Source organism: Cupressus sempervirens, chromosome 9 (assembly GCF_028749045.1).
Source record: "Cupressus sempervirens isolate cs-2001-9-10 chromosome 9, ASM2874904v1, whole genome shotgun sequence".
Taxonomy (NCBI): domain Eukaryota; kingdom Viridiplantae; phylum Streptophyta; class Pinopsida; order Cupressales; family Cupressaceae; genus Cupressus; species Cupressus sempervirens.
Window position 1 is genome coordinate 217,366,147 of NC_143126.1, and position 27,117 is coordinate 217,393,263.

The following is a 27,117-nucleotide window of genomic DNA, read 5'->3' on the forward strand; positions in this document are numbered from 1 at the left end:
GATATGATTGCCTCTATTGTAATTATGATTGCTTCTGCTGTGGATATGACTTGTTCTTGTTGATACCCTTGAATGCTTAAACTTTTATACTTATAAGCTTCCCTTGTGGCAGAATAGTCACATTTTTTTGATGAATAGGAACTGGTGATAAATGACCTCCTTAACTAATATCTTAATCGCACTCTTTTGAGTATTGGATGATATCTTTAACTGAGCGCTGCCTATAAGTTTACCAGGTAAAATGGTTGTTCTTATAATGAAGTTCAACCTCTGTTGTTTACCATAAACTGTTTCTGATTTCTGTCATAGTTATTAAGGGAGAACATTTTCTCTTATATTATGATGATTCTTGCCTTGATCGCTGTTTCTGATTTGGATTTGTCTCTTTCATGTCTGCTCTTACCCTTTAGTGCTCTTATTCATCAAATAGGTCTCCTATCATCTTTTAGATCTACTTATATCACTGCTAATGAATAGATATATATCCCTTGTGCCTTTCAAATGAGTCAATCTTCCCTTCATATCTTCAATGGTGGGGAATCGCACCTCTTCATTGTGCCCGCTCCTTTTACAATGGTCACAACATTTCACAATTACTGCCCTTTGAAAGAGTCACAACCCTTCATCATTTCTACCCTTCGTGAGAGTGACGAACTATCATAATTAAAACACTTTGAAAGAGTTTCAAACCTATCTTCTTTCCATTCCTTTTCTTCTTCCATTAATGCTTCCATAATTCTTTTTGCTCACTTCTTTCTTCCTTACTCCACATCCCATTTCAAATGAGTTATCCTACCTTTTATATCTTATGTTGAGAGGGTCACAAATCTTCATTGCATATCTCTTGACCTTTTTGATGCAGAGGTTTATAGGATTTCACAAAATTCAACTTGACATAATGTCATTTCTTCACCTTGCTTGGCAACAACACCTATTAAAAGAGAGTCTCAAGAAGAACTATCCCCAAAGTCTTATCAAACTTAGTTGCACTAGCATCCACAAAGAAGAATGGGTCCAAAGCAAGATCCTAGTATCAATTCAAATGATTTGTCTTACATGGCCCTATTAAGGCTGTCCTCATTCATGCTTGACTGTTCACAAGGCATTGGTCTTATCAGCCTTGAACAAAGATATATTAATCAGGCCTTAACTCATTTCAAAAGACAATTTTCTCGTTACTTGGGGACCCCATAGCACCTTTGGCTCACATCTCTACCATGTTTACAAGGTCTCTCAACATACACTCAAGGACGCCATTTATGAGAGATACAAAGCAACAATAATTGAACAATCAGTAAATAAGGCTTATTAGATGTTGAAGACTTCCTCCATTAGTCTTGGAAGGTCACCACCACAATTTTGATCAGAGAATGAGAAAACTTGTTGATGAGATACTATCCTAGACCTTCGTTCAAGGGACACCCAAACCCCAATGGACTCCCAACTGATTTGTTCAAAACTTTGACCTTAGTATCAAGCAGATTGATCTTATTATGATCAAGCACACACAGTCATCAATAACTTTTGCAATACTTCATATTTGCTTTGCCCAATCGCTCTGGTCATTTTGTAGATGGCCAAGTTACAGATGTTTTCCCCGATTTTTAGCCCGATACAATGGTGGAATCAAAAGTTATGCGTTTTTTTTTACCAATACTGGTAACTAGAAATCAAACAATCACATAATCATAGTCCTGAGGCATCATAAAAACTTGAACAGACCTTCATCAAAATGTCTGCAACCTTGAGGGGTTCAACAAGCCATGGAAAACTGAGATTTCACCAAATCATAGGCCAGTCACCAAGTAACTTTATAGAGATACAATTTCTAAGCTCACTACTTACCCTAGGAGGGTTTCAGTTAGTTTTAAAAGAAATTAATCAAACATTTACTATTGATCACAGCAGGGCTTCTAATCACATTCAAAATGAAGCTAACCCATTATATTTTGAATTTCAATAAGTTGCAGGGTAATATCAATCCTTTACAATGAACAAATAACTTATGATCAACAAATGACAGAGTTTGGTGATTACACAATAGTATTCTTATTAATCGTTCTTCTTCAAAAACTCATGCCACTCCACATTCACAACCCAAAGAAGGTTATTTGAACATCATTTGACCAGCTCTGACTGATCCAACTAATTTCCAAGTCGGTTGATTGGTTGATCTTTTTAATTAACATCATTTCTGCAAATGTTGCAAAAGTTGTCAATGCAACTTCTGCAACATTGTTACAACTTTTGACATCTTTACATCTAGATCTGCCATTACATCATAAGTATGACCAATGTGATCAAAATGAACTAAAAACACTATTTTCATGCCCTTTCCATCTGTTCAACTACTTTGACAATCTTTGACCAACTAGGGCCTTATAGGCCAGATGGTTCATGGTGGCTCAATAGGCCTTATATTTGCAATCTAAAGCACGAAAAGACATTGACTAACTATAAAAATGATATGGATGGCCTTAAATATGACCTTATTACAAAATTTTGACTATTTGTTCCCATAGTTCCATTGGTGCACCTGCACCACTTTCATTAAACTTAATTAACTTGTAATTATATTGTATTATTTATTTTTAGATCTTGTTTTTATTATTATTAAATCCTATTTCAGAAAGGGGACATTACAGATGCAAAGACATTATACCAAATTCATGAATATGCATCTTTTGTAGAGAATTCGGGAGATGATGTATGCCTCAACATAACTGGAAGCTAATTCCAAAGCTTGAGGCATTGTCCTCAATAAATTAATATTATATATTACATTTTTAACAAGCATATGACATGAAGAAATCGATGATCCGAAGATGAAAAATGGTTCAATTTCTGTTGTTTGGCAGTATTAGAAAAAATCTCTCATGAATAAATCACATAGTAACACAGGGACATGTCCCCCCTTTTTTGTCCCATGTATCGGGGACTTGGGGACTCTGCACCCCCGTCCCCAGCGAAGCCACCACATTCCACCACCTCTGCTAAGGATGGGGGGACGTCCCGGTGTTAACTATTTACTGATTTGACTATTTATGTTTAATGTTTGATGTTCCAATTCAATGCAATGTTGAAGTATTTACTCTTTTACATCTTTATATCTTATATTGCAATACGTCTTTTCATAACTAGCATTTTAAGTACCATATATATAGTATATAGTATATACAACCACCCCGGTCCCCTGCAGCTGTCCCCCCACAATCCCCCTTCCATCCCCAAATTAAGGCCCCTCTATCCCCCCATCCCGAAAACTTGTCCCACCGTTCTCCCTGTCCCCCCATCCCCCAAGGCAGTGTAACTAACTAAGATATTAAATCAACAAACCAAAAGAAATAAAAGATATTTTCAATCATTGGAGATTTCATTAGGAACAAAAATTGGTTAGAGTTAGAATTCAGTTTAGGGAAAATCCATAAAATGTCACAACACAGATTAGAATAAAAAACTAGAAACCCTGATTTTTGGACCAAAGGATTGATATTTTTTCACAAATAGAATATAACTTTTCCTAATAAATTAATGAAAAGTTGGGTTCACCTATTATATCAAAACTGTGATTTTCTAAATAATCAAATCAGCACAGGGGTTGAGTGGCAATTAATTGGGATAATTCGACAATTTCTGCTGCAGACAGAAAATGTTTGACATTCCAGACTTTAACATTTCCAGGAGACAACGAGGAACAAAGTTCTTGTTATGGCCGCTGGTACCTTGTGTCAAGCCAGAATGAAAATTATGTTGTGTGGTTTCATCCATTGGTGGTTGAAGAGATGAAGAACCTATGTATGAAGAGATGAAAGCAAAGGTAGCTGCCATACATCATTTTCTACAGGCCTGGATTAGTGCATGATGGTCAGACTAGATGGAATTTGGAACATGTGAATCTGCTTCATTTTTCAATTTGGGAAAACAGACGAGAAAGGGTTAGAAGTTATCTGAGAATTAATCAGCCTGCATTTATGCATGACCACATGTAATGTGCATGTTGCCAAATTTCAGATTCTAAATTTGGGTTACTTGTTGTATTGGACTTTGCAAAGTTTCTGCAAATTCTGAAATACCAAACTTATGATGCCTTTAATCTACTTGCTGAAGATGATCCTTCGTATATCAGAGTTGTATGAAGTTACCAACAGTATAATAACTCTTCTAGAAATGTTCTTATTCCTGCAATAAATCGCATAAGGCAGTAATGTAGAGGAGCAGACTGTATTGTGTATTTTGTCTTCTCTATCCTCATACCTTATGTTTATACTGCACTCAAGAGGCATGTCCTTACAAAGGACATGACTCTTCTAGGTCGGCCCTTATTAATAAACAAATAATAATCTTCCAATATCGGCATCTCTTTAGAAAGTATAATTAAATAGTAATTATACTAACAACTATGCAAACTAAACATTATTAAATGCTCCTAAATAAGCTGCCGATAAGGTTAATTATATAGGGTTGAGGCAAATCCTACATAAGGATATCCATGCTTTACATGATCTTGTATGATCTGCTGTTCAGATCAGTATGTTATCACACTTACATAGAATTAACACTCCCTCTTAACTTGATAATCATACTGAGAGATAACATATCTAGCACCATCAATCAAGATGAATAAGCATAGATTGATACTCTACATCTATCTAAATCTTCTAAGCATGTGGTATCATTGAACACATGATACTATGTCATATTACTATCCCTGTGATATAACTTATCACTTATACTAGGGATAACAGTATTGCATGGAATGCAACATACAAGATGAAATCTAGAGAATAATTAAATTCTTCCTTTATCCAAGTTGTGACTCATAGGTACTGGTAGACCTATATCACAATATGATCTTGAGTTTAAGATCTACTAGTGCACAGGATAAAAATCTAGAAAATGATTAAATTCTTCCTTTATCCAAGTTGTGACTCATAGACATAGAAATGTCTACATCACAATATGATCTTAAACTCATCTAGCTCTAACAGTAGTTCTCTACCACTCAGCACATTATCTAAGAGATCGTCATCTCTCACAATGTCTTTTATACAAGTGTTCATTATCTCAAAGATTGTCACCTCTTAGATAATGAATACAAATAGTGAAGCCCATAACAATCAATAGCCTAACAATAATAATTTTAATTCAAAATTATTAATAATTAAAGTATACAAATGTATTATAATTCAACCATACCAAGGATTTTCCTTAAGTGCTCTATCTTCACTTGAGAGAGGTTTGGTAAGAATATTTGTTGTCTAATCTATAGTGCAAATGTATTCTAATTTTACAGTATCCTTGCCTACCATATCTCTTACATAATGGTAAGGAATTTCAATATGCTTGGACCTATCATGAAAAACTAAATTCACAAAAAGTTTGATGTAACTTTGCTTATCACAATGAATATTAGTAGGATTCATGGGTTGACCAAGAAATCCCACAAGTAACTTTCTGAGCCAAACTGCTTCCCGAGAGGCCATTGTTGTGGCAATTTACTCATCTTATGTGGAACTTTGTGTTATTGATCCCTTCTTTCTGCATATCCAAGATATCATCGCTGAGCCTAAACTGAAACAACATCCTGAAGTGTTTTTCCTATTAGTAACACTTCCAACACAAATTTGAGTCTGTGTACCTATGTAAATCCAAATCAACTTTCTCATACTTGAGCCCAAGGTTAAGAGTGCCTTGTAAGTATCTCATGATGTGTTTGATTGCAACTAGGTGAATCTCCTTTGGTTCACACATAAACTGACTTAAAGCATTAACAACATAGCAAATATCAGGTCTTGTATTTACCAAGTACATAGGAAACCCAATCATCTGTCTATTAAGAGTAGAATCTATAGAGGGTGATTTTGTTGCTGCTTCCTTCAGTTTATGTAGATTAGTCTCCATTGAAAAAGACATAGGTCTATAGTTCCACATTCCAAATCTCTTCAAGATGTCTAATATATACTTTCCTTGATTGAGTATGATGCTGTCAGAATTCTGCCATACTTCTAGTCCTAGGAAGTAATGAAGGAGTCCTAAATCTTTCATTTCAAATTCTCTAATTAGATCTTTCTTGCATTGATCTATAAGATGATCATCACTTATTATTAGTAAATCATCAACATATAGTATCAATATTATCATATCATCTTTATCCTTTATATAATAGAGATTTGGATTAGCTTCATTCTTGGAGAACCCTAAACTGGAGAAATACTTATCAATTCTTTCATACCATGCCTTTGGAACCTGTTTAAGCCCATAAAGAGCTTTCTTGAGCCTACAAACAACAACTTTAAGGCTATGAGTTTCAAATCCTTCAGGTTGTTTCAAATATACCTCTTCTCTAATCTTTCCATTCAAAAATGTTGTTTTCACATCCATCTGATGTATTTTCCATCCTTTTGATGCTATAATAGCTAGTACTGCCCTTACTGAGGTGTATCTAGCAAATGGAGCAAAGGTTTCTTCATAATCAATTCCCTCCTTCTGAGAGAATCCCCTAGCTACAAATCTGGCTTTATATTTTTTAATGCTACCATTAGCAACATGCTTGATTTTAAATATCTACTTAGAAGAAACAATAGTTTTTCCTTCAGGCTTTGGAACAATTCCCCAAACATCATTCTTAATAATGGATTGGTATTCTTCCATCATAGCATCCTTCCAAGTTGTATGTTTAACAACATCTGAAACATTGGTTGGTTCTAATTTAGATAAATCACTCGTGTTTGTTGCATAACTAGAAAATCTTTTAGGTCTGTTGCTTTCTCTAAAGGTTCTAGAAGGTGCAACGAACTCTTGTGCTTCCTCTACAATCTTAATAGCCCAAAGTGGTCTTTTCTTAGAATTTTGAGTTTCCTCAAGATTAAGATTTTGAATTTCACCTTCAATTTCTTCAACGCTCTCCCTCTAAAACTCAGATTCATGATTTTCTTCATAACTAGGTGAATGTGTGGGATCTTTAGAACTAGGGCTCTTTTGAATGCTAAATCTTCTTCAAATATTACATCCCTACTAAGTTCAATGTTTTTCTGACCAGATATGAAAATTCTATATGCTTTAGATGTTTCACTATACTTGACAAAAATACATTTCCTCCTGGACGGTTCTAACTTAGTTCTCTTTTCTTTTGGAACATGTATGTACACTAGGCACCCAAATATACTAAGATGGCTTATATTAGGTTTAACCTTAGAAAAGACTTCTTCAAAAGTTTAATCTCTAAGGTGGGAGTGAGGACTTTTGTTTTGAATATAGACCACAATACAAGAGACCTCTGCCCAAAGATAATATTCTAAATTTTGATCAAATATCATAGCTCTTGCTACTTCTATAATCATTCTATTCTTCCTTTCTGCTACCCCATTTTTTCTGTGGGTTATAAGGAGCAGTATACTCCCTCTTAATCCCTACTTCTTTACAAAAATCTTTTAACAAGTCTGAAGTACATTCCCCTCCATTATCAATCCTCAGAGTTTTAATTCTACGTCCTGATAAGTTTTCAGTTAAGGTTTTGAATTCTTTAAATATTTTAAGGATTTCTTCTGATTCTTTACATTTTAAGAAGTAAATCCAAGTTTTCGTAGAGAAGTCATCTATAAAATGTATATAGTACCAGAATCCTCCAAGAGAAGGAACAAACAGAGGTCCATATAAATTTGAGTGGACTAATTCCAAAACATTGTTAGTTTTTCTAGTGCTATCATCAAATGGACTTTTGGTGTTCTTACCAAGAGCGCATCCTTTGCATATGCTTGAATGATCTTTATTCAACTTAGGTAAACCAGTAACCATCTTCTCCATAGTCGATAAGGCTTTGAAATTTAGATGTCCTAACCTTCTGTGCAATATTTCGTTTATATCAATAGCTTCATGAATTAAGACTTGAATGGATTGATTAGGTTTTGTATTTAATTCATACAAGAATCCCTTTCTTTGACCAATCAACTTTGATTTCTTAAATAAAGAGTTTTTAGACCAAGTCATTACTTTATCATCAATGAATGTAACATTATGTCCATCATCTTCAAGTGCTGTAATAGAGATACATAAAGTACTCTTTTGAGATGTAGAGAAATACTTGACTTTAGTTTCAAGATGCAATTCCCAATTCCTTTGACTGAATAGGAGGAATTATTATCGATGGTAACTTCGCCATCAACTTCTTCTAATATTGAATCTAGTACTTCTTTGTATCTTGTAACACGTCGAGATGGTCCATTATCAATTACCCATGCTTTGCTTGATACTTCATTTGATAGTGCAGAATACAATACACGATTTTCAGGATCATAGTTTTCTTCTTTCCTGGTAACGTTTGTACATTTTACTTGCTGCTTTGTATTCTCAGGGCAATTAAATCTAGTGTCCAAATTTTTCACATTTGAAGCATTTGATTCTGGATAAATCTTTCTTAGGTTTGTCATTTCTTTGATTACCCTTCTTCTTCTTGAAGTGTTTCTTCTTACCTTTGTAGGAATTTGTCTTGAGAACATGAAGTTCTTCATCTTCAGTTTTCAATTTTGCTCCTTTATGAAGTTTCCTAGATTCTTCTTGAAGGCAATCTCCTTTGAGTCTATTGAAGTCTGGAAACTTACTCCTTGTGAGAATGTTTCCCATGAATCCAGTAACCCATCTATAGCCATAAGTGTTAGTTCTTTGTCTTCAATTATGGTCCCTATACTTGAAAGTTCATCTTTTAGACTAGCCACTCTTAGGAAGTATGAATTCATAAATTCTCCCTTCTTTATCTGTATATGATTTAGTTGCCTTTTTAGTGCAAGGGTTCTAGTGGCATTGTTAACCTCATATGCATTTAATAATGCATTCATCATATTAAATATTGTTTGATGTTTCATTAGCATGGGTATTATTTCATTTTTAACCCCATCTAATATGATTTGCATCGCTTTCCTATTTCCTTTAATCCAGATGGTTTTATGACGATCAGCATCAGGTCGCTTGGATTCTTTATCAACAAATTGTATTACATCATTGTCTTCAAGAATCATCATAATTCTGAATTTCCAAGCAACGAAGCGTTCTTTTTCATCAAACCTATCTTCGGGTCTGATTGTGCTAGCCATTGAAGGTAGGAGATGCTAGATATTTTTAATCTGATTGTCAATTTACAGAGCCAAGGTTCAACTACAAGAGCTCTGATACCATGTAAAGTTTTTGCAAATTCTAAATTACCAAACTGATGATGCCTTTAATCTACTTGTTGAAGATGATCCTCTATATATCAGAGTTGTATGAAGTGTTACCAATAGTATAATAATTATTCTGGAAATGTTCTTATTCCTGCAATAAGTCACATAAGGCAGTAATGTAGAGGAGCAGACTTTATTGTGTATTGTGTGTTCTCTATTCTCAGACTTACCTTATGTTTATATTGCACCCAAGAGGCATGTCCTTACAAAGGACATGACTCTTCTAGGTCGGCCCTTACGAATAAACAAATAATAATCTTCCAAGATCGGCGTCTCTTTAAAAAGTATAATTAGATAGTAATTATACTAACAACCGTGCAAACTAAACATTATTAAATGCTCCTAAACAAGCCGTCAATAAGGTTAATTATATAGGGTTATAAAAGAGGCAAATCCTACATAAGGATATCCATGCTTTACATGATCTTGTACAATCTGCTCTTCAGATCAGTATGTTTTCGCAGTTGCATAGAATTAACAGACTGAAATTCTCATGCTCTCCTACGGCCACAAGTCATTTAATTTAGTGTCTCAAATGTATGTCTCGGGGATCTATAAAGCTTTCTGATTAATGTACCTGTCTAATGTACTTACAAATAAAGCCAAATATATAATTTCTTCTTAAGAAACAAAAGATAGAAAATATTTGGTTGAGAAAGCAACGGTATTTAATTAAGTGTATTGATACAACTTAATTGTGGCATGCAGGCTCTACTGTGCTATCAATCTATAATATACACTGGATTGGCCATTTTCTACAATATGGCTTATGTAATTCAATGTTTGCTTCATTGATAATAACTAATTGCCCATCACTTCAGTTTTACTCTAAATCCTCTGCATTTTTTATAGTTTTTAATCAGAAGTGTTCCTCAAGAGAACCGTAATAATCATAAGAATCAAGCAGACTTTTCATGATTTTCACAAGAATGTGCTTAGCAAAGACTTATAACCATAAGACCATAGTTAGGGAGATTAAATAAGTGGGTGGTTAATACTCATGGGAACAAGAAAAACACTCACAAATTGAAAGATAACAGCATTATATACCATTTCTAAACAACCAGGGTCAAAACAAGTTTGGGATTTATCAAAATCAAAGCATACATAGTAACTAAAGACAAGACTCTTTGAATGTTCAGGATTAACCTCCACATAATCAACTTTGCCCCCAGCATTACGAACAGCCTCTAAAACTGAATGTCGCAATAATTCTGTGGAAATTTGTCCATTGCAAACAGCATCTTTAACTTGATTTAAAGATCTACAAATAGACAATGCCTGCAGAAACATTCAAGATGTTAAAAATTTACAACTAACTTTAGTGCAACTCTTATATCAACAAATAATATCATACAGTGACTCAATGAAAGGCTGTGAAAATAAATACAAGTCATCAGGGAGAAGCAGCTACAGGAAACCCTCTCCAAACATATTCAGTGTGACTTGAAGAAAATACAAATAGATTCAAGTTCGTGAGATGCTTATGGGACCACACAATTTATTTTTCTTGAACAGAAACAAACAGCAATTTAGTTCAAGCCCAGGTATAAGCCAATTTATTGCATGTGGACCTGGGGCATTTTCACATGTTAGAGATTGGTACCTGCAGGAGATATCTCTTATTCCTGCGATAATGGCAGCTTGCTGGTTCTCTACTCTATGTTCCGTATATGATATTCTTTTGAAGTCGTCTATTACTCTGCTGGTCATCTTACCTTTATTTTCTGTGATTAGTCTTTCATATGTTTGCTGGCCAAAGGTATCGAACAGTCAGTCTCTTTCACACACCTCACGGTAAAGACTTGAATGGACATGGCAGAGTCATTGGAAATTTATCTTCTTGGGCAGCAGAAGTCTTTTCACTGGTCACAGCAGGCTATTGTGAATGATTCCTATTTTGCATGGCTGTTGAGTTAGACAGAAAGATACATTGAAGAGTTGCTGTTTTTGTGTAATGGAAGATGTAATTGATGTGTCTGTCATTTTGTGTTATAGCTTCGTGTATTCCTGTAGGTGGTGGCGGGCCATTGGTCGGGGTGATGAATTGTAGTAATTATCATTCTTGTAGGTTCCTCATAGTGTTGTTCGTGAGTGTTTTCATTTGTTATTGTTAGAGTCCTAGATGTGAAGTCTACAGACTGCAGGTTCATATTGTTTTAAGTATGCTTTGTGTTGGTTGTATTTAGAGGGGAATTCTTTACTATTTCAGTTTGTTGAACATTATAATTTTCACTGCTATTATTATTCAATAAAGTAAGATTTTTTGGTGTGCTAGGGTTTTTCCCCTCAAGTTGAAGGGTTTTCCCAGGGTAACTCTGTGTCTAGTGTTTTGTGTTATACATTATGTGATTTTGTGCTTTTCCTATTGTAAAATCAGCAAGGTATCAGAGCAGGCTTAATCAAGTTAAGCGATCAGATTCAATATTGTAGCATAACTGCTCAGTCTTCTTCTCATCTGTATAAGTTTTTTTAATGTATCAAGATGGTTAGCAGTCTAAAGGTTGAAGATAGGCTTGATGGTGCATCGAATTTTCCATTGCCCCATCTACAGGGGGAGGCTATGACACAAGGTTCATTGAATTTCCAGCTTCAAGTTCAAAATTCAGCAAACTTGTAAAAAATAATAAAATTATGGAATTTGTATGCTAGAATATTAAAAGCGGCTAGAGCACAACCAAATAGTCGGATCTAAAGACACAGTAGGACAATGGTCGACAAAAGGTATTATGACTAGGGCACAATGTGATAATAGCAGATGCATGAAGGCTAGCGACTGCAGAAAATGGAGGATTTCACATTTCCAAGATGAAAAGCTCAAATAAAGGAAAACAATATTTGAGAAAATTATACCAATGATTTTATGTTTTTATAATGGTGGTAATAAAAGATTGTTCGTTTACTTTACTTCTTAGTCAAATGTCGTTTAAATAGAACAAAAGTTAGTGATTTCTATTTTGGTTTTTAAAGTTTTAAAAAAAAAAAATTTAAATATTTTATGCTTTTAAAAATAAAATTTAGTGTTTTAATTTTGCAATGTTACAGGGAGACGTGTCTCCTAGCTTGAAGACTTTTTGCGTCTCCGAGCCCTCAAAAAAGGTTGAAGGCTTCATGACGAAGTCTCCTAGAGCCTTCAAATTCAAAAAGTGAAGTCTCCCCTAAGTCTCCTGATAAAAAAAAAAATGTAAAATATAAAATTTGATCATTTTATGTATTTTAGCCCTCATTTTAATGTTTTTTAATGCAAAACTTAAAACCAATGACAATTCAAATGATTTTATCATTTTAATATTTTCTTTGATAACTTAAAAAGCATTAGAAACACTTCTAAATTTATTTATTTTATACCCAACGAGCAATAATTAGAAATATTTAAAATTTTATTTAGATAACATAGAGAGTGATGATTTTTTGGAGAGCACAATAGCTGAAGACCTTGAGATGGATGATCACAACCTTGTGGAGTATATGATCATCATCATACTAGATACTAGATAGATTTCTACTTTTTGTTTACAGTACTAAGTTTTTTTCATTTTGTTTGCATATCAGCGATTTGGTATCAAGCTATATTTTTTTGAATTTAAAATTTGAATATGTAATAATAATCTCAGCGATTATTAATCTAATATTATGATGATCATATGCGATATTCAGAAACCAAATGACTATGAGATACTATAATGTGATTATGTGAGTTTTGATCTATTTGACTCTATATTAATGTGACATTACTATTTGTATTTACTTTAGTGTTTTAGTTTTACAATTTTACTATTTTTTATTTAGTATTAGACTTTTTAAACTATTGGGAAAACTGTCGTCTCCAAGTACCTTGCTGGCTATTTTTGAAAAATAGTTGAACCAGTAACGGTACCAGTACCAATATCGAGACCTCAAGTCTCCCCATCTCGTGGTAACCTTGTTATTTTGTTTTTATGTTTTCAACATAGAATTTAATATAGTTATTATATTTTTTATAATTTTAAATTTTTTTTTTAAAAAATTATTTTTTAAATAAAGTTTAGTAATCGATTTATTTTTAAAATAAATTTTAATACTTATTTTTATTTTAAATGTACAATGATTGCCAGCTTATTTAGTAATGATAAACTATTTTGATAATTTTGAAGATATATTACTTTTTTTTAATATAATATAAGGCAAATTTAATGTCAATTTTTTCAAAACTCTTTACTTTGTCGAACTTCATCTGAATTTTAAGGTTGCTAAACTCGAACTTTGTCACATAGGAGGTAGTTTTGCTTCCTATTCAGAGAGTGCAGATCCTTTCATCTTTCTTCAAATACACCAACCAGTGGTGTCTTGCAATTTACCTCTAAGAGGCCACGAAATTTTGCGATCACACTTTGCAGCTTTTGTTCCCTTGGAGTCAGACTTCGGATCAACTTCTCACCTCCTTTTTCTTATCGGCCTCTCTAGTTCAAAGCACAAATTGGCCAATCGGCCCTCCTGTTTTTGGTCACACTAAGTCGATGAGACCTTGCTGAGGATATACTCAGCAGTGGCACCCCACCTCCACCAATTTTCTGAGCAATCCGGGGCTTACTCTCACCCTGGAACATTTCCTTCGATGTTGGACCTCTTCCCACCTAGGAAGGACTTATAATCTATTATGGAAGTAATTGGTAAAATACTTGCTTGTTATTAATAGAGACCGAAAGGTCATTATATACAAAAGAATAAAAAGATCTTAAAGAATAGAAACATTCTTCTAACAAAGAAAGCTAAAAAACGAAAGCAAACTAAAGCTCACTAGTTATTTAAAATAGATAACTATTAACTAATAATAGACAATTATCTATTATCATAATACCCTCCCGTAATGGTTAATCTATCTAGAACACCAAGTTGTCCTTTGAATTTGACAAACTTATTGGGACCAAGAGGCTTGGTGAGAATGTCTGTAGTCTAATCTGTGGTAGGAACATACTGCAAATCTATAGTCACTTCTTCAATCAACTGTTGTATATAATGACATTGAACATCCACATGCTTGGTTCGTTCATGGAAGACTGGATTTCAAGCTAACTTGATAACGCCTTCGTTATCAACAAACAAGTCCTGCTGGTGACATCTACATATCCCCAAGCATCCGACGAAGCCAAACAGCTTCACATCCTGCCTTAACAGTCCCTTTGTATTCGGCCTCTATAAAGGAGAGACAAACTACTTGTTGCTTTTTACTAGTCCATGTGACTGCACTGGATCCCAAACTGAACACATCTCCAAAAGTTGACTTTTTATCATCAATAGAACCTAACCAATCTGAATCTATGAACCCATTGAGTTTAGGACTAGAACTTCGAGAGTACAAAAGTCCATAATCTGAAGTGCCCTTCACATAACAAAGCACACGCTTTGCTGCCATCCAATGATCAGCCTTAGGAGCTGTCATAAAATGTAAAATATAACTAACTGTGAAGCTGATATCAAGCCTAGTAGCAGAGAGCTAGATGAGGCTGCCTACTAGTTGCATGTATGTGGTATCATCAACGGAAGGAGAATTAGACTTTGTGGATAACTTAAAACCTTTCTCCATAGGTGTAGATGCAGGCTTGCAGTCCTGCATACAGAATTTGTCTAACAAGGCCCTAGCATATTTGGACTGAGAGATGAATATACCAGAACACTATTGCCAAACTTCAACACCTAGGCAATAATGCATGAACCCAAGGTCAATCATATCAAAAGTCTGGCATAAATTCTATTTGATTCCCTGAATCAAAGATGTCAAACTGCCAATGATGATCAAATCATCCATATAAATAACCAGAAGGATGATGTCATTTTCAATAGTCTTGACGTAGAGATTTGAGTCTCAAGAACTCCTCTTGAAGCCTTGATCACTGAGGTACTTATCAATTTTTATGTACCATGCCCGAGGGGCCTGCTTCAAGTCATAGAGAGCTTTTACCAATCTAAGAACCTGATGGTATTTACCAGCAACCTTGAAACTAAGAGGTTGCGTCATGTAGACCTCTTCATGGAGATCACCATTCAAGAAAGCCTCTTGACATCCATCTGATGGACCTTCCAGCCAAACTGTGCTGCCATGGCTAGGACTAATTTGATGGTGCTCACCTTTGCAATAGGAGCAAAGGTCTCCTCATAATCAATGCACTGACGCTAAGAAAAGCCCTTCGCCACTAAACAAGCTTTGTACTTGTCCAAAGTACCATTTGATTTGTATTTGATTTTGTAAACCCATTTGCAACCAATCGGTTTCTTCCCTAGTGGAAGATCAGAAAGGACCCAGGTGTTGTTCTTCAGCAGGCTCTGGTGTTCAAATTGCATGACCTATTCCCACTCTAGAATTCCTTTAGCCTCCGAATATGTTTGAGGTTCAAACACACTGTGAATGTTGGCTATGAGAGCGAAGTTAACAAAATCTATAATTTTGTTCTTTTTCCGAGCAGTTCTCCCATCAATGAGCTCATTATAATGAAGATCAACAAGTGTCTTAGCCCACCACTTAGGCAGGATAGGAGAATGACCAACATTAGTATTAGGAGATGCTTGATCAACAAGTTCCTCATCAGAAGAATCTAGATCAAACTTAGGTGAAGCATCTACAAAACGAGGTGACCCTGCAGGAGAAGCCGGAGGTGTCTGTACAAGTATCACTAATATAACTGGCGTTGTAGGAGCTACTAGAGCCCTCCCATCAGGTGGACCTAATGGAAGCTGAACTCCCAAATCATGAGCCATCAGAGGCCGGTTTGTTGGATCAAGAATAGGAGAAACAGGCATGAATCGTCCTTGCTGCTCATCAAAGACTACATCTTGATTGTAGATGAGATGAGATGTCTCAACATTGATCAAGCAGTAGGCTTTGTGAAGACTACTATATCCAGTAAGCATGAGTTTTTGACTCTTGGCATCCAACTTGGTGCGTGACACATCAGGGATCGAAACAAAAGCAAGGGAACCAAAAACCTTCAAGTGACTGTTTCTCGATTTGCGACTTGACCAAGCCTCTTCCAGAGTTTTACCTTTGACCACCACTGTGGGTGACCAGTTCAACAGATAAACTGCAGTGTTAACTGCTTCTGCCCAAAACTTCTTTAGAACATGTCTGTGTTTGAGCATGGATCAAGCCATCTCAATGATTGTCTTATTCCGACGTTCAACTACATTGTTTTGTTGTGGCATGTGGGGTGTGGTTAATTGGCGTTTGATGCCATGTGTATCCAAGAAGCTAGAGAAAACATAAGAACAATATTCCCCCCCATTGTCTAATCTAAGAGGAATAATAGATTTCCCAGACTCTTTTTCAACTAAAGGTTTAAACTTCTGAAATACAGGAAATGGATCGGATTTCTTTTTAAGGAATACACCCACATTTTTCTACTAAAATCATTAACAAACATCAGAAAATACCTGGACCCAAGAACATGAGGAGTGGCCATAGGGCCATAGGTATCAGCATGAACAAGCTGAAGTACTTGAGAAGCTTGCCATGAATCGCCACTAGTGAAAGGTGTACGATGTTGCTTCCCAACCTGGCATGCATCACAAACTCCAAGCTATTGAGTCTGAATCTCTGGCAATCCAAAAACAAGCTCATCCCGAGCAAGCTGTGAGAGATAGTTGTGAGAGATAATGCACATTTAAGTGCCCATATCGCTGATGCCAAAGTGTGTTGACAGAAGACCGCCAAGCAACCATAGCTAAGTCCTCAGAATCACCAGAATCGGTAAGTCTAAAAAGACCATGATTCTCAAGACCCACTACAACAGTAGACTTAGTTGCCCGATCAATAGACTGCCAAGTGTGGAGAATGTTGCAACAACTGACTGACTGAGAGTAGATTTAGTTCCATCCTTGGAACGTAGTACACATCTAGGAATATGAGATTACTCCCAACAGATTAAATTTAAATGTTGCCTTTGCCAACAACTGTGTACTCTTCTCCGCCACCAAAAATAACAGTCTGAATAAGGCTGGTAGTCAGTAAACCAGTCTCTGCAGTGAGTGAAATGACGAGAGGCACCTAAATCAATGTACTAGGCAAACGAATTTACATGATCTACAGGTCTTTTAGCCATGAAGGTGTAAAAGGCAGACTCCACCTGCTTAGTGTGCTCTACACTATTCACTTTGGACTGCGAACCTAATTGCTTAAACTGTGCAACTATGCATTTCCGACATTCAACCTTCATGTGTCCAAACTTATGGCAATAGTTGCATTGAATGTTATTCTTTCAGAAACCATCTAATGCTAGAGCAGAAGACTTCTATTGAGATGGTTGTTGAAACTTGCCTTTATCCTTCTAAAAGGATTTCGCAGCAAAAGCTTGCTTTGTGGAGGTGGAACTGGAGCTGCTACCGAACTGTTGTTTCCACCGATCTTGCTGAAGCAGTAGGGTGCAGAGATCAGTGAACTTCAAATCAACACCAGAAGATGTGATGTTGAGAGTCTCGATAAAATGTTCATAGGACTTTATTGAACTCCGAAGACTGATAATCACAATATCCTCTTCCTTCATCTTGCGACTGATGGCAAGTAACTGATCACAGATTTCCTGAATCCGATGTAGGTGTGACTGGAGCAGGGTGCACTCATCCATGACAATAGAAAACAGTGTTTTTTAGAAAGAAGGCTATGCTTTTGTCAGAAGTCTCATGAAGACCTTTGAGATGTGTCTAGATCTCAGTAGCTGTCTTGCTGGATGGAATCTGAGAAAGTTGATCATTAGCCACAGATAATTTGAGAAGCATCACTGCCTCCCGATTATTCAGATCCCACGTATCCTAATCAAAACCAAGAGCAATCGGACGCTTGTTAACACCCAGAACAAGTTGATCAGTGTTCCAATATTCAAAAATTGTGATGATCCGCTACTTCCAAGTGCCATAATTTTGACCATTGAATTTGGAGTTGTGCTCAAGCAGATTGTTTGTCAAAGATGCCATGGCACATATTTCAATGAAAAACTATGAAAATCTATGAAGGCACGTTCATCAAGGCAACAAAACAGAAGACCCAGAAAAAATGGAGACTGACCCAGAAGAGAGCTCGTAAAACCCAAAAGGAATATGTTGTTTTCTTGATCTGTTGGCTCAAAAATTGAGGCACAAAAATCAAGGCACCCAGAAAAATCTAACGACAACCTAATTGAGCTCTTGAAAAACCCACCAAGAATCTATGATCAAAAAAATTCGAGCCCAAAAAATTAGGGTTGCAAAGAAAACCCTAGTTGGCAACAATGGTAGAAGAAAATTTCAGAAAAAATGGTCGTTTTTCGTCATAGATTGCAGCTACAGGTAGACGTGGTATTTGAGATGATTGTATTGACTCCAAAAAATGGCGGAATGTGCAGTCATGGGCACTTGAAAGAGAGGTAGAGCTATCTGATAAAAAATGTGATTTATGCACAAAAAACCAAGAGTTTTTAACTCACGATTTTGTTGGAAACGACCATCAATGGAAGAAACCTATGTTTGCAGAAAGAAATCCACATTTGCAAACCAGAGGCGATCAAAATGAAAGAGATTTTGGAGCCACGATTTTCAGTCATGCGAAAAATCGCAATTTTCTCTTGCTTGCTTGTGATTTGCTGATCTTCAAACAAAAAAAAAGAACCATCAAACGGCAATCAGAAAAAAATTTCTCAAGGCAAAAAACCCTTCTTGGGTTGTAGAGAAAAAAAGGAAACCGAAAAATAATTTCGAAAATTTAGAACACATAATTTCAAAAGAAATTATAAAATTTTCGAAAATAATTTAAGTATTGGCTCTAATACCATATTACGAAAGTAATTGGTAAAATACTTGCTTGTTATTAACAGAGACCGAAAGGTTATTATATACAAAAGAATAAAACGATGTTTCCTTAGGAAACGATCGTAAAGAATAGAAACATTCTATTCTAACAGAGAAAGCTAAAAAACGAAAGCAAACTAAAGCTAACTAGATATTTACAATAGATAACAATTAACTAATAATAGACAATTATCTATTATCGTAATATAATATTTCCCTCTCTGTTTCTTTTTATTTCTTTCTTTTCTTTCCTCGAACACCATTTAGTGCTCCTATTGTTGTTGGTTGCCTTGTTGTATGCTTTTAGTCCCTTTCACCATTTTTGTGGTCTCTTGTTGGACATCAATAAATTCATCTTATCTCTCTAGAAAAAAATGATCTTCTAGACTTCAAAAAGATGTGTCTGAGCCATCCGATGAGCCTAAGAAAACTCAATGGAAGAAGAATGACATTAAGGCAAGGAAGTTTTTGATTGATTTCTGTGTAGGATCATCTTGGGCCAGCCTTAAACATCACACACTAACCAAGAAATTAAGCTTGGAAGAGTAAGTCAAACTTTGACTATTTAACACTTTTACTCTAGGAATGAAGCATTAGTGTGTGATGTTTAAGCCGTTCGATCATCTTGTGCCTATCATTTCTAAGATGAAGACAGCTAAAGTCATGTTCATGACTCTTTAAGACTCTTGCCTTAACACAACAATTCCATCATATTAAAAAAACTATATGCAGAGTACTAAGTTAAAAGATCACTATATGCCATAGGAGATATAGTTGAAGATAGACAGCCAGTCATGTTGGCAATGAATTGTTTTCCTCAATCTTGGGAGTCCTTCATTCAAGACATTTGTGGAAGATCTGAAGTTCCTAAGTTTTATTGTCTTAGAGTTGATTGCATTCAAGAGGAATCTAGGTTGATATATAGGTATCTAGGTTGATATCAAGAGAAAATGGAAAAAGTTCTCATAATTAAGAAAATCTTGTTCTTGCTGCCCATACCTTAATAGGAAAAGGAAGAGAAGGGAGAAAGGAATATTTCAAGAGTAGAGATAATAATTCTGATTCAGCCCCCTAACCAACGAAGAACAAGAATTACTCACATTAAATGTTTCCGATGCAACAAGAATGGTGATTTTGGCCAAGATTGTGTCAAAATCTCTAAACATCATGTTGTTGCTGCAAATGTGGAGATGTCACCAAATAAGGAATCTAGTGACAACTTAGAATGATTTCTATTCATCTTAGCTCTCTCAGGCAATGTTCCAACCAATAGCAACACTTGGTTGATTGATAGTGGTGCTTCTCGTCACATTACAGGATATCGAGAGCATCGTTATGATTTGGTAGAAAGAGAAAATAAATTACAAGTGACAATTGGAGATGACACAAGTTATTAGGTAAATGGTGTTGAAGCAACTACTCCTCAACTAGATTATGGAATTTCTCTTCATTTGAGTGAGGTTTTATTTGTTTTAGGAATCAAAACAAATCTAATTTCAGTTTCATCATTAGAGAAAAAAGGGTATCAAGCTGCATTTTGTGAAGGAAAAGTTTTTACTTGGTCAAAAAATCTACTATCAATCATGCCTATGTGATCGGTGTTCATCAAGAGAGTCGTTATAAACTCTCTCCATCCAATTCAAGCATTAGTACATGATTCCATCAGTTCAAGTGATCTTTGGCATAGGATACTTGGACGCTCACACTTTAAAGCACTTCCATCCATGGAGAACATGGTTGCTGGTCTACCAAAGCTTAGTCAGACGCATGATGGTATTTGCAATAGATGTGCATTGGGAAAGAATGTTAAAAGTGACTTTCTAATTAGTGAAAGTAGATCAAAAGGTATTCTGGACTGATTCATTCTGATTCATGTGGACCTATGTCTATAGCTTTTTGAGTGGATTTTGATTTTATGTTATTTTTATTGATGACTATTCTCGAAACATATGGATTTATTTCTTAAAATCTAAGGAATCTGAAGTACTTTGTAGATTCTGAGAGTTCAAAGCTCAAGATGAAAAATTGTCTGGAAAAGGATCAAGGTTTTGAGATCCAATAATGGAGGTGAATACATTTCTAGAGCCTATCAAAATGTCTGCATTGAATCAGGTGTTAAGAGGGAGTTTTGTGTCCCTTACAACTCTCAACAAAATAGGGTTGTTAAAAGGAAAAACAGATCCATAGTTGAGGTAGACACAGCAATGATTCATGATCAAAATTTGCAATCTTTTCTTTGCACAGATGCTTCTAGAACTGTTGTTTATATTCAGAAACATCAGAACCAGAGCCCTCATAAAATATTAGAAAATGACTCCTGAAGAGGCCTTAAACCAGAAATTAGCCACTTGAGGATTTTTAGTAGTCTTGTTTATATTTGTGTGCCTAAAGACAAAAAATCTAAACGAGAACCATCAGACAAGAAAGGTATATTTGTGGGTTACAATGAGTCTTCTAAGGCCTACTGGATTTACATTCCAGGACAAAAACATTGAGATTAGCAGGGATGTATCTTTTGAAGAGAAAGCTTCTTTCAAAAATCAAAAGCCTCTTTCTTAGAGATGGATAGCAAAAAACAATATCAGAATTTGGACATTTATCTTCATCATTCTCATGAGATTCCAAGGGAGTCCACTAAACCAAAAAGTATTTTTGAATCAGCTGATCTCATAGAACCTGTTGATGGGCCAAACAACATTTCTTCAAGTAGAAAGAGACCTCTATGGGATAGACAAACAATGCAAAAGGAAGAAAATTATGCAGCTCCTCATGGCTCTTTTAAAGAAAGCAAGAAACCACAACAATTTTCAGAATATGAGCATTAACGAGTCATATTATGGAAACTGAACTTTCTAGTTTTGAGGAAGCATCAAATCAGTAACTTTGGAAGGATACCATGTTAGAAGAATATTAGTCTTTCATCAAGAATGATGTGTGGTGTGTTGTACCAAGGCCTAAAGGAAAATCAGTCGTGTCTTCCAAGTGGTTGTTCAAAAGATCAAACATGAAGTTGATGGAAGTATTGATGAGTACAAAACAAGATTTGTGATAAAAGGTTTCTCTAAAAAGGAAGGTATAGATTATGAGGAGACATTTGCTCCTATAGCTTAGTATACTCCTATCAGGACTACCATTGCTATTGCAACAATTAAAGGCTTGAAATTACATCAAATGGATGTAAAAACTGTTTTTCTTAATGGTGTAATCGAAGAAAAAGTATTTATTGAACAGCCTGATGGTTTTGTGCTTTATCAAAAGGAGTCCCATGTATGCAGATTAAAGAAGGCATTGTATGGCATTAAGCAAGCACCTCGTGCATAGGGTAAAAGGATTGATCAATACTTGATGAGCTTGGGGTTCTCCAAGATTGATGCAGATTTGAATCTTCACTCCAAGATAGTGAATGGTAAAAGTTTTATTTCTGACTCTTTATGTTGATGACATATTTCTTATCGGAGAAGATAGTCTAAAATTTAAATGTAAGAAAGATTTAACCTCTGAGTTTGAGATGAAGGATCTTGGTCACATACATTACTTCTTAGGACTTGAAGTGTGGAAAAGATCCAATAAGATTATTCTCAAGGGACATATACTAAAGATATCTTGAAGAGGTTTGGGATGTTGGATTGCAAGGCTATGGTTACTCCGATGGAGACAAAACTGAAAAATTCGGCATTGTCGCAGCTAGTACTAATTTGGTAGATTCCACTATGTATAGACAACTGATTGGTTCTTTGATGTATTTAGTGAATACTAGACCTGATATTTGTTATTCTATGGGTGTTTCTTAGTCAGTTCATGTGTCAACCAAGACATCTTCATTTAGTTGCAGCCAAGCATATCTTGAGATACTTGCATGGCATGGTTGGGTTTAGCTTGAGATATGCTTCAGAAGTAGATTTGAATTTACAGGGGTATTCTAGTTCTGATTTGGCTGGGAGTGTAGCTGTAATGAGAAGCACTTATGAATGTTGTTTCAGTTTGGAGTCTGCCATGATTTTCTAGCATAGCAGGAACCAGACTTATGTGGCTCAAAGCACTCCAGAAGCTGATCTACCTTTGCTTACCACTCCTCTACATTTGATTTCCTATGCATTGATGCCCAAATATTATGGCACCCAGTATACTGATCTACCAAGACGGCAGCCACCTACAGAGATTTAGAAGTGTTTGATGGATACAAGGCAGCATTTGAAAGACTCTTTATTGATGATGATATGCAAGATTTGACTACAGATGAGTTTGTAGAGTTTGTGAATGCAAGAGATCTAGGTAATGATGCTCTTTGTCATTGGTTTAGGAAGTATGCTCATAGTTGGTGATACCTACACGGCCAAAGATTCCAAACGTTGCAGCCCCAAACACTCTTTGCTGATAATGATATGCGAGATTTGAGTACGGGTGAGTTCATAGAGTTTGTGAATGCAAGAGATCTAGGTAATGATGCTCTTTGTCATTGGTTTAGGAAGAGTATGCTCATAGTTGGTGATACCTCCATGGCCGAAGATTCCAAATGTTGCAGCCCCTTGTAATCAAAGTTATATCACAAGTAAGTTTTATTTTGAAAAAAGTTTACTTTGTCTTCATAAATTGCTAGTAATTTTCATTGTATAAGATTCATAATTTTATTTTAATTGTTTACTTTGTCTTGTCTTCATAGGTTGCTAGTTCATCTATATCAGAAAGAAATTGAAGCACATTCTTTCATCCACTCAATGAAGTGCAATAGGCTGCGATCAAAAAGAGCATAGAACTTGGTACTTGTGCATTACAACTTGTGTCACGTCTCACATGAGTGAAGAATACAATGAACTTGAAGGAGAAGAAGAAGAAGAATATCAATAAATTTTTAATCCATTAGTTGAACTTCAAAAAAATGATAGTTGAACTGATGTTATGATTTAATTTTACTATTTTGAATCTTTGATGTTGAACTTGAAGTATATGATGGAATGATCATGATTCATGATGCTACTCTGATTACAAGTTTACAACTTTTTTTGTTGTTTAAATGTTTTTATGATACTATGTGACATTCTAATCTTAACCCATGCTTCCAAGCTACACACACGCGCGCGCATATATATATTTTTACATGTTTTTGTACAAATGAACCCAAACCCCTTCTCAAAATTTTGTCGTACCAATGAACCGGTCCTTCGTACCCGAACCGACATCCTAGTATTTATATGAAGAATATGTGTGAAGTATATATTTAAATTTTATATATCTGAATATAATATATTTCTGAATGATGTATAATATCTAATTCCAATAATGATATATCTATTAATAATAATAAAATCAGAATTATAAATATAAGGTAGTATTATATATTTAGACTATTCTTTGTTCATTTACTAATTACCAATAAAGATGTAATGTTCCCGTTATAAAATAAATCATTTATCAAACTATTATTAATGGACCGATTGATTTAATATATTTCGAATCCATTTTTGTTTTGTTTCCGTAGTTTGTGTCGCCGTTGGCTATCTTTGTACACCTTTGGAAAGTTTTCCCGACGAGTATTTATGCACAGCTTGTAGGTAGTCTTTAGGTATGCAATTTGATTATACTTCTTGTACTACAAATTGTTATATCCCAATTTTTGACCTAACTTGAAATATAGCCGTTGAGGTTCGCATGAAGTCAATTGGCAATTTAATTTGTTATAATCTAGCGAAATAGTAAGATAGTTAGTCATTATGATTTCACGTGAAGATGACATGTTAGTTGATCATTAATCACAAATTCATGGAATTAAGAAGATAGTAAACTGTTGTGATTATTTTAATAATTTATTATGATAATATAATTTTACAGTGGAGAATTTCCTTGTAGGGAGCATGGTAGTGGGGTGGAAGCATTGTCAGAAAAGAATTAGGCAGGAGCATCACCATCACTGAGCAGATGGGTAGAGGACCTAGCGACTTGGAACAGAATACATCTACGGGACCCGCATGAGTTATTTAATAAATAATTTAATTAAAATAATTGAGTTAAAATATAAAACGTATCTTAAAATATTTTAATTTATCTTTCATCATATTATTTGAAACGATAATTATATACATGCATATAATATAAATGATTGGCACCATTATATTTAATAATTAATAAAGTGATGTTACATGTGCATATAAGATTATAATAATATTCGAATTATAATAACAATTGAATTACTATAATTTTCGAATTATAACCTTCCAACTCTCTTTCCATTCTTTTATTCTTTTCATTTTAATAATCTTTATTTATAACCGATTAGACACTTGGCGTTCTTACTTGTCAATTAATCTTTTAAGTTATGGAAGCCAAAGAGTCTTTTTTATACTTTTTTATATTATGAGCTGAGGGGGAGGCAGGGATAGATATTATGTTCCGACTTCTTTTATTTAGGAGATATATCTTCATGCAGATGCAACTATCTTTCTCTCATTCCCGACTCTCTCCCTCTCTTTTCCATCTCTCCTTCATAGGTTGAGAGCCTGCAAATACCAACGGGAAAATCACAGCCGCTGGTAGCATTTCAGATTATTTTTACAGTCTTGTTTTCAAGAAACATGACTTATATATACCATGGTCTATTGGTGCTTGAAGAACGATTATGTGAGATTGAATCATAGCGGCCGGCTGGGTACATACTACTTTGTTCCTTCTTCTCTCTTCCACCATCAACGGGTACAGGGCAAGGATACAATGGATGATTATTAATTCCGGCCACAAGAGGAAGAAAATATCTTGCTACAGGTCACATGATTCCTTGCTAAGTCCAATCTGATGATAATCAGATTTGTCTTTCCTTTCTTTTCTCAATGTTATACCAAAAAAAATCAGTACTCTGTTTGGAACATCTACCCTTATTTGATGATGTTGCTGCTGTAGAATTTAGACACTGGTCTGAATGGAATGTATAAAAACGTAACTTCCACCCTCAGTCGGAACTTAATCGGGACTGATATCTTGCCTCCTGAATTTTTTCCAAGTACTATGAGATTGTTTCAGTTATGGATTTGGAAGATGGAAGAAATCATCTTGTTACAGGTTATGTGTTTCTTTGCTAAGTCTAAACCGATTACGGTCGGCTTTCCTTACTCTCTTTTTATGAATGATATCCCAAGAAATCAACGTTTTACTTGGTACGTTTACCATTGAATATAGTATTGCTGCCGTACAGTATAAACAGTAGACTGAAATAAAAGTGTATTATTGAAGCATAACTTCCATCCTTTATCAATAGTCGGAATTACATGCAGTCTGATATTTTTGCTGTTACTTTTCCCTGTAATATATAGAGACTTTTCTGATTTCTATCGAGTACGCTTGAGATTATCACATTTATGAATTCAAATGATAGAAATTTAATTGAATTGCATGAATCAAAATTAATGCATGTGTTATCACAATATTTGTACACCGAGGAATTCACCGGCAATGAAGCCATGAATGGTGAAGAGGTGTTAATTTAATAGAATGGTCATAATCTTTCAAACACCTAGGATTCACAGGCAAGAAGCCATGAAAGGTGAAGAGGTGGAGTTAAATCGCAAGAACCAATTATGAAATCAGATATGAATATCTAAGTAATGTGTAATTAATAGCTCATGCATATTCCTATTGTTGTGATCTCCTGCTGCCAAGTCGTATGGTGAGTTAAATTACTAGGAAGCCCAATGGATGGCAAGATGTCCCCTGCCTATTCCGAGTAGGGAGGGCCTTTCTCGTTAGAGATCATGTGGGGATAAATTGTGGTCCAAGGTTGGGTGGTTAAGCCCTTGGCAATGTTTCACCTCTTCCCAAGATGTCAGTTGTGCATCAGACAGAGATAAGCTATGCAGTCAATTGTTTAATGGAAACAGGTATTATCATTTTTATTTACGAGGTAAGATTAAATTGAGTTATTTCATTGTTACCGTTATTTTACACCTAGATGCAAGAGATAAATTCATGGATTGTTTTTCAATTATATGAATATCGAATATAAGTATATTTCTAATATTGAATTACTGACACAGTTAATTAATCGGAAGGAAAGGAATCTGAAGCCCTACTTGATTGAGTGATAGTTGGAACTCTAAATGATACAGCGATGTCAGAAGCCCTAGATGAACCG

At 35.1% G+C, this 27,117-nt stretch overlaps 1 protein-coding gene across 3 annotated transcripts in view; it reads right to left on the reverse strand.

Moving 5' to 3' along the window:
• Positions 1–27,117, reverse strand: part of PANC (pantoate-beta-alanine ligase) — a 124,722-nt gene that overhangs the window by 54,802 nt on the left and 42,803 nt on the right. For 2 of the 3 annotated variants that reach the window (XM_089799655.1, XM_089799654.1), the window contains exon 3: positions 10,362–10,493. The exons of the other annotated variant lie outside the window; for it this stretch is intronic. In XM_089799655.1, the coding sequence (XP_089655781.1) occupies positions 10,362–10,493 (132 nt within the window). The remainder of the gene's footprint in view (positions 1–10,361; positions 10,494–27,117) is intronic. 3 annotated transcript variants of the gene reach the window in all.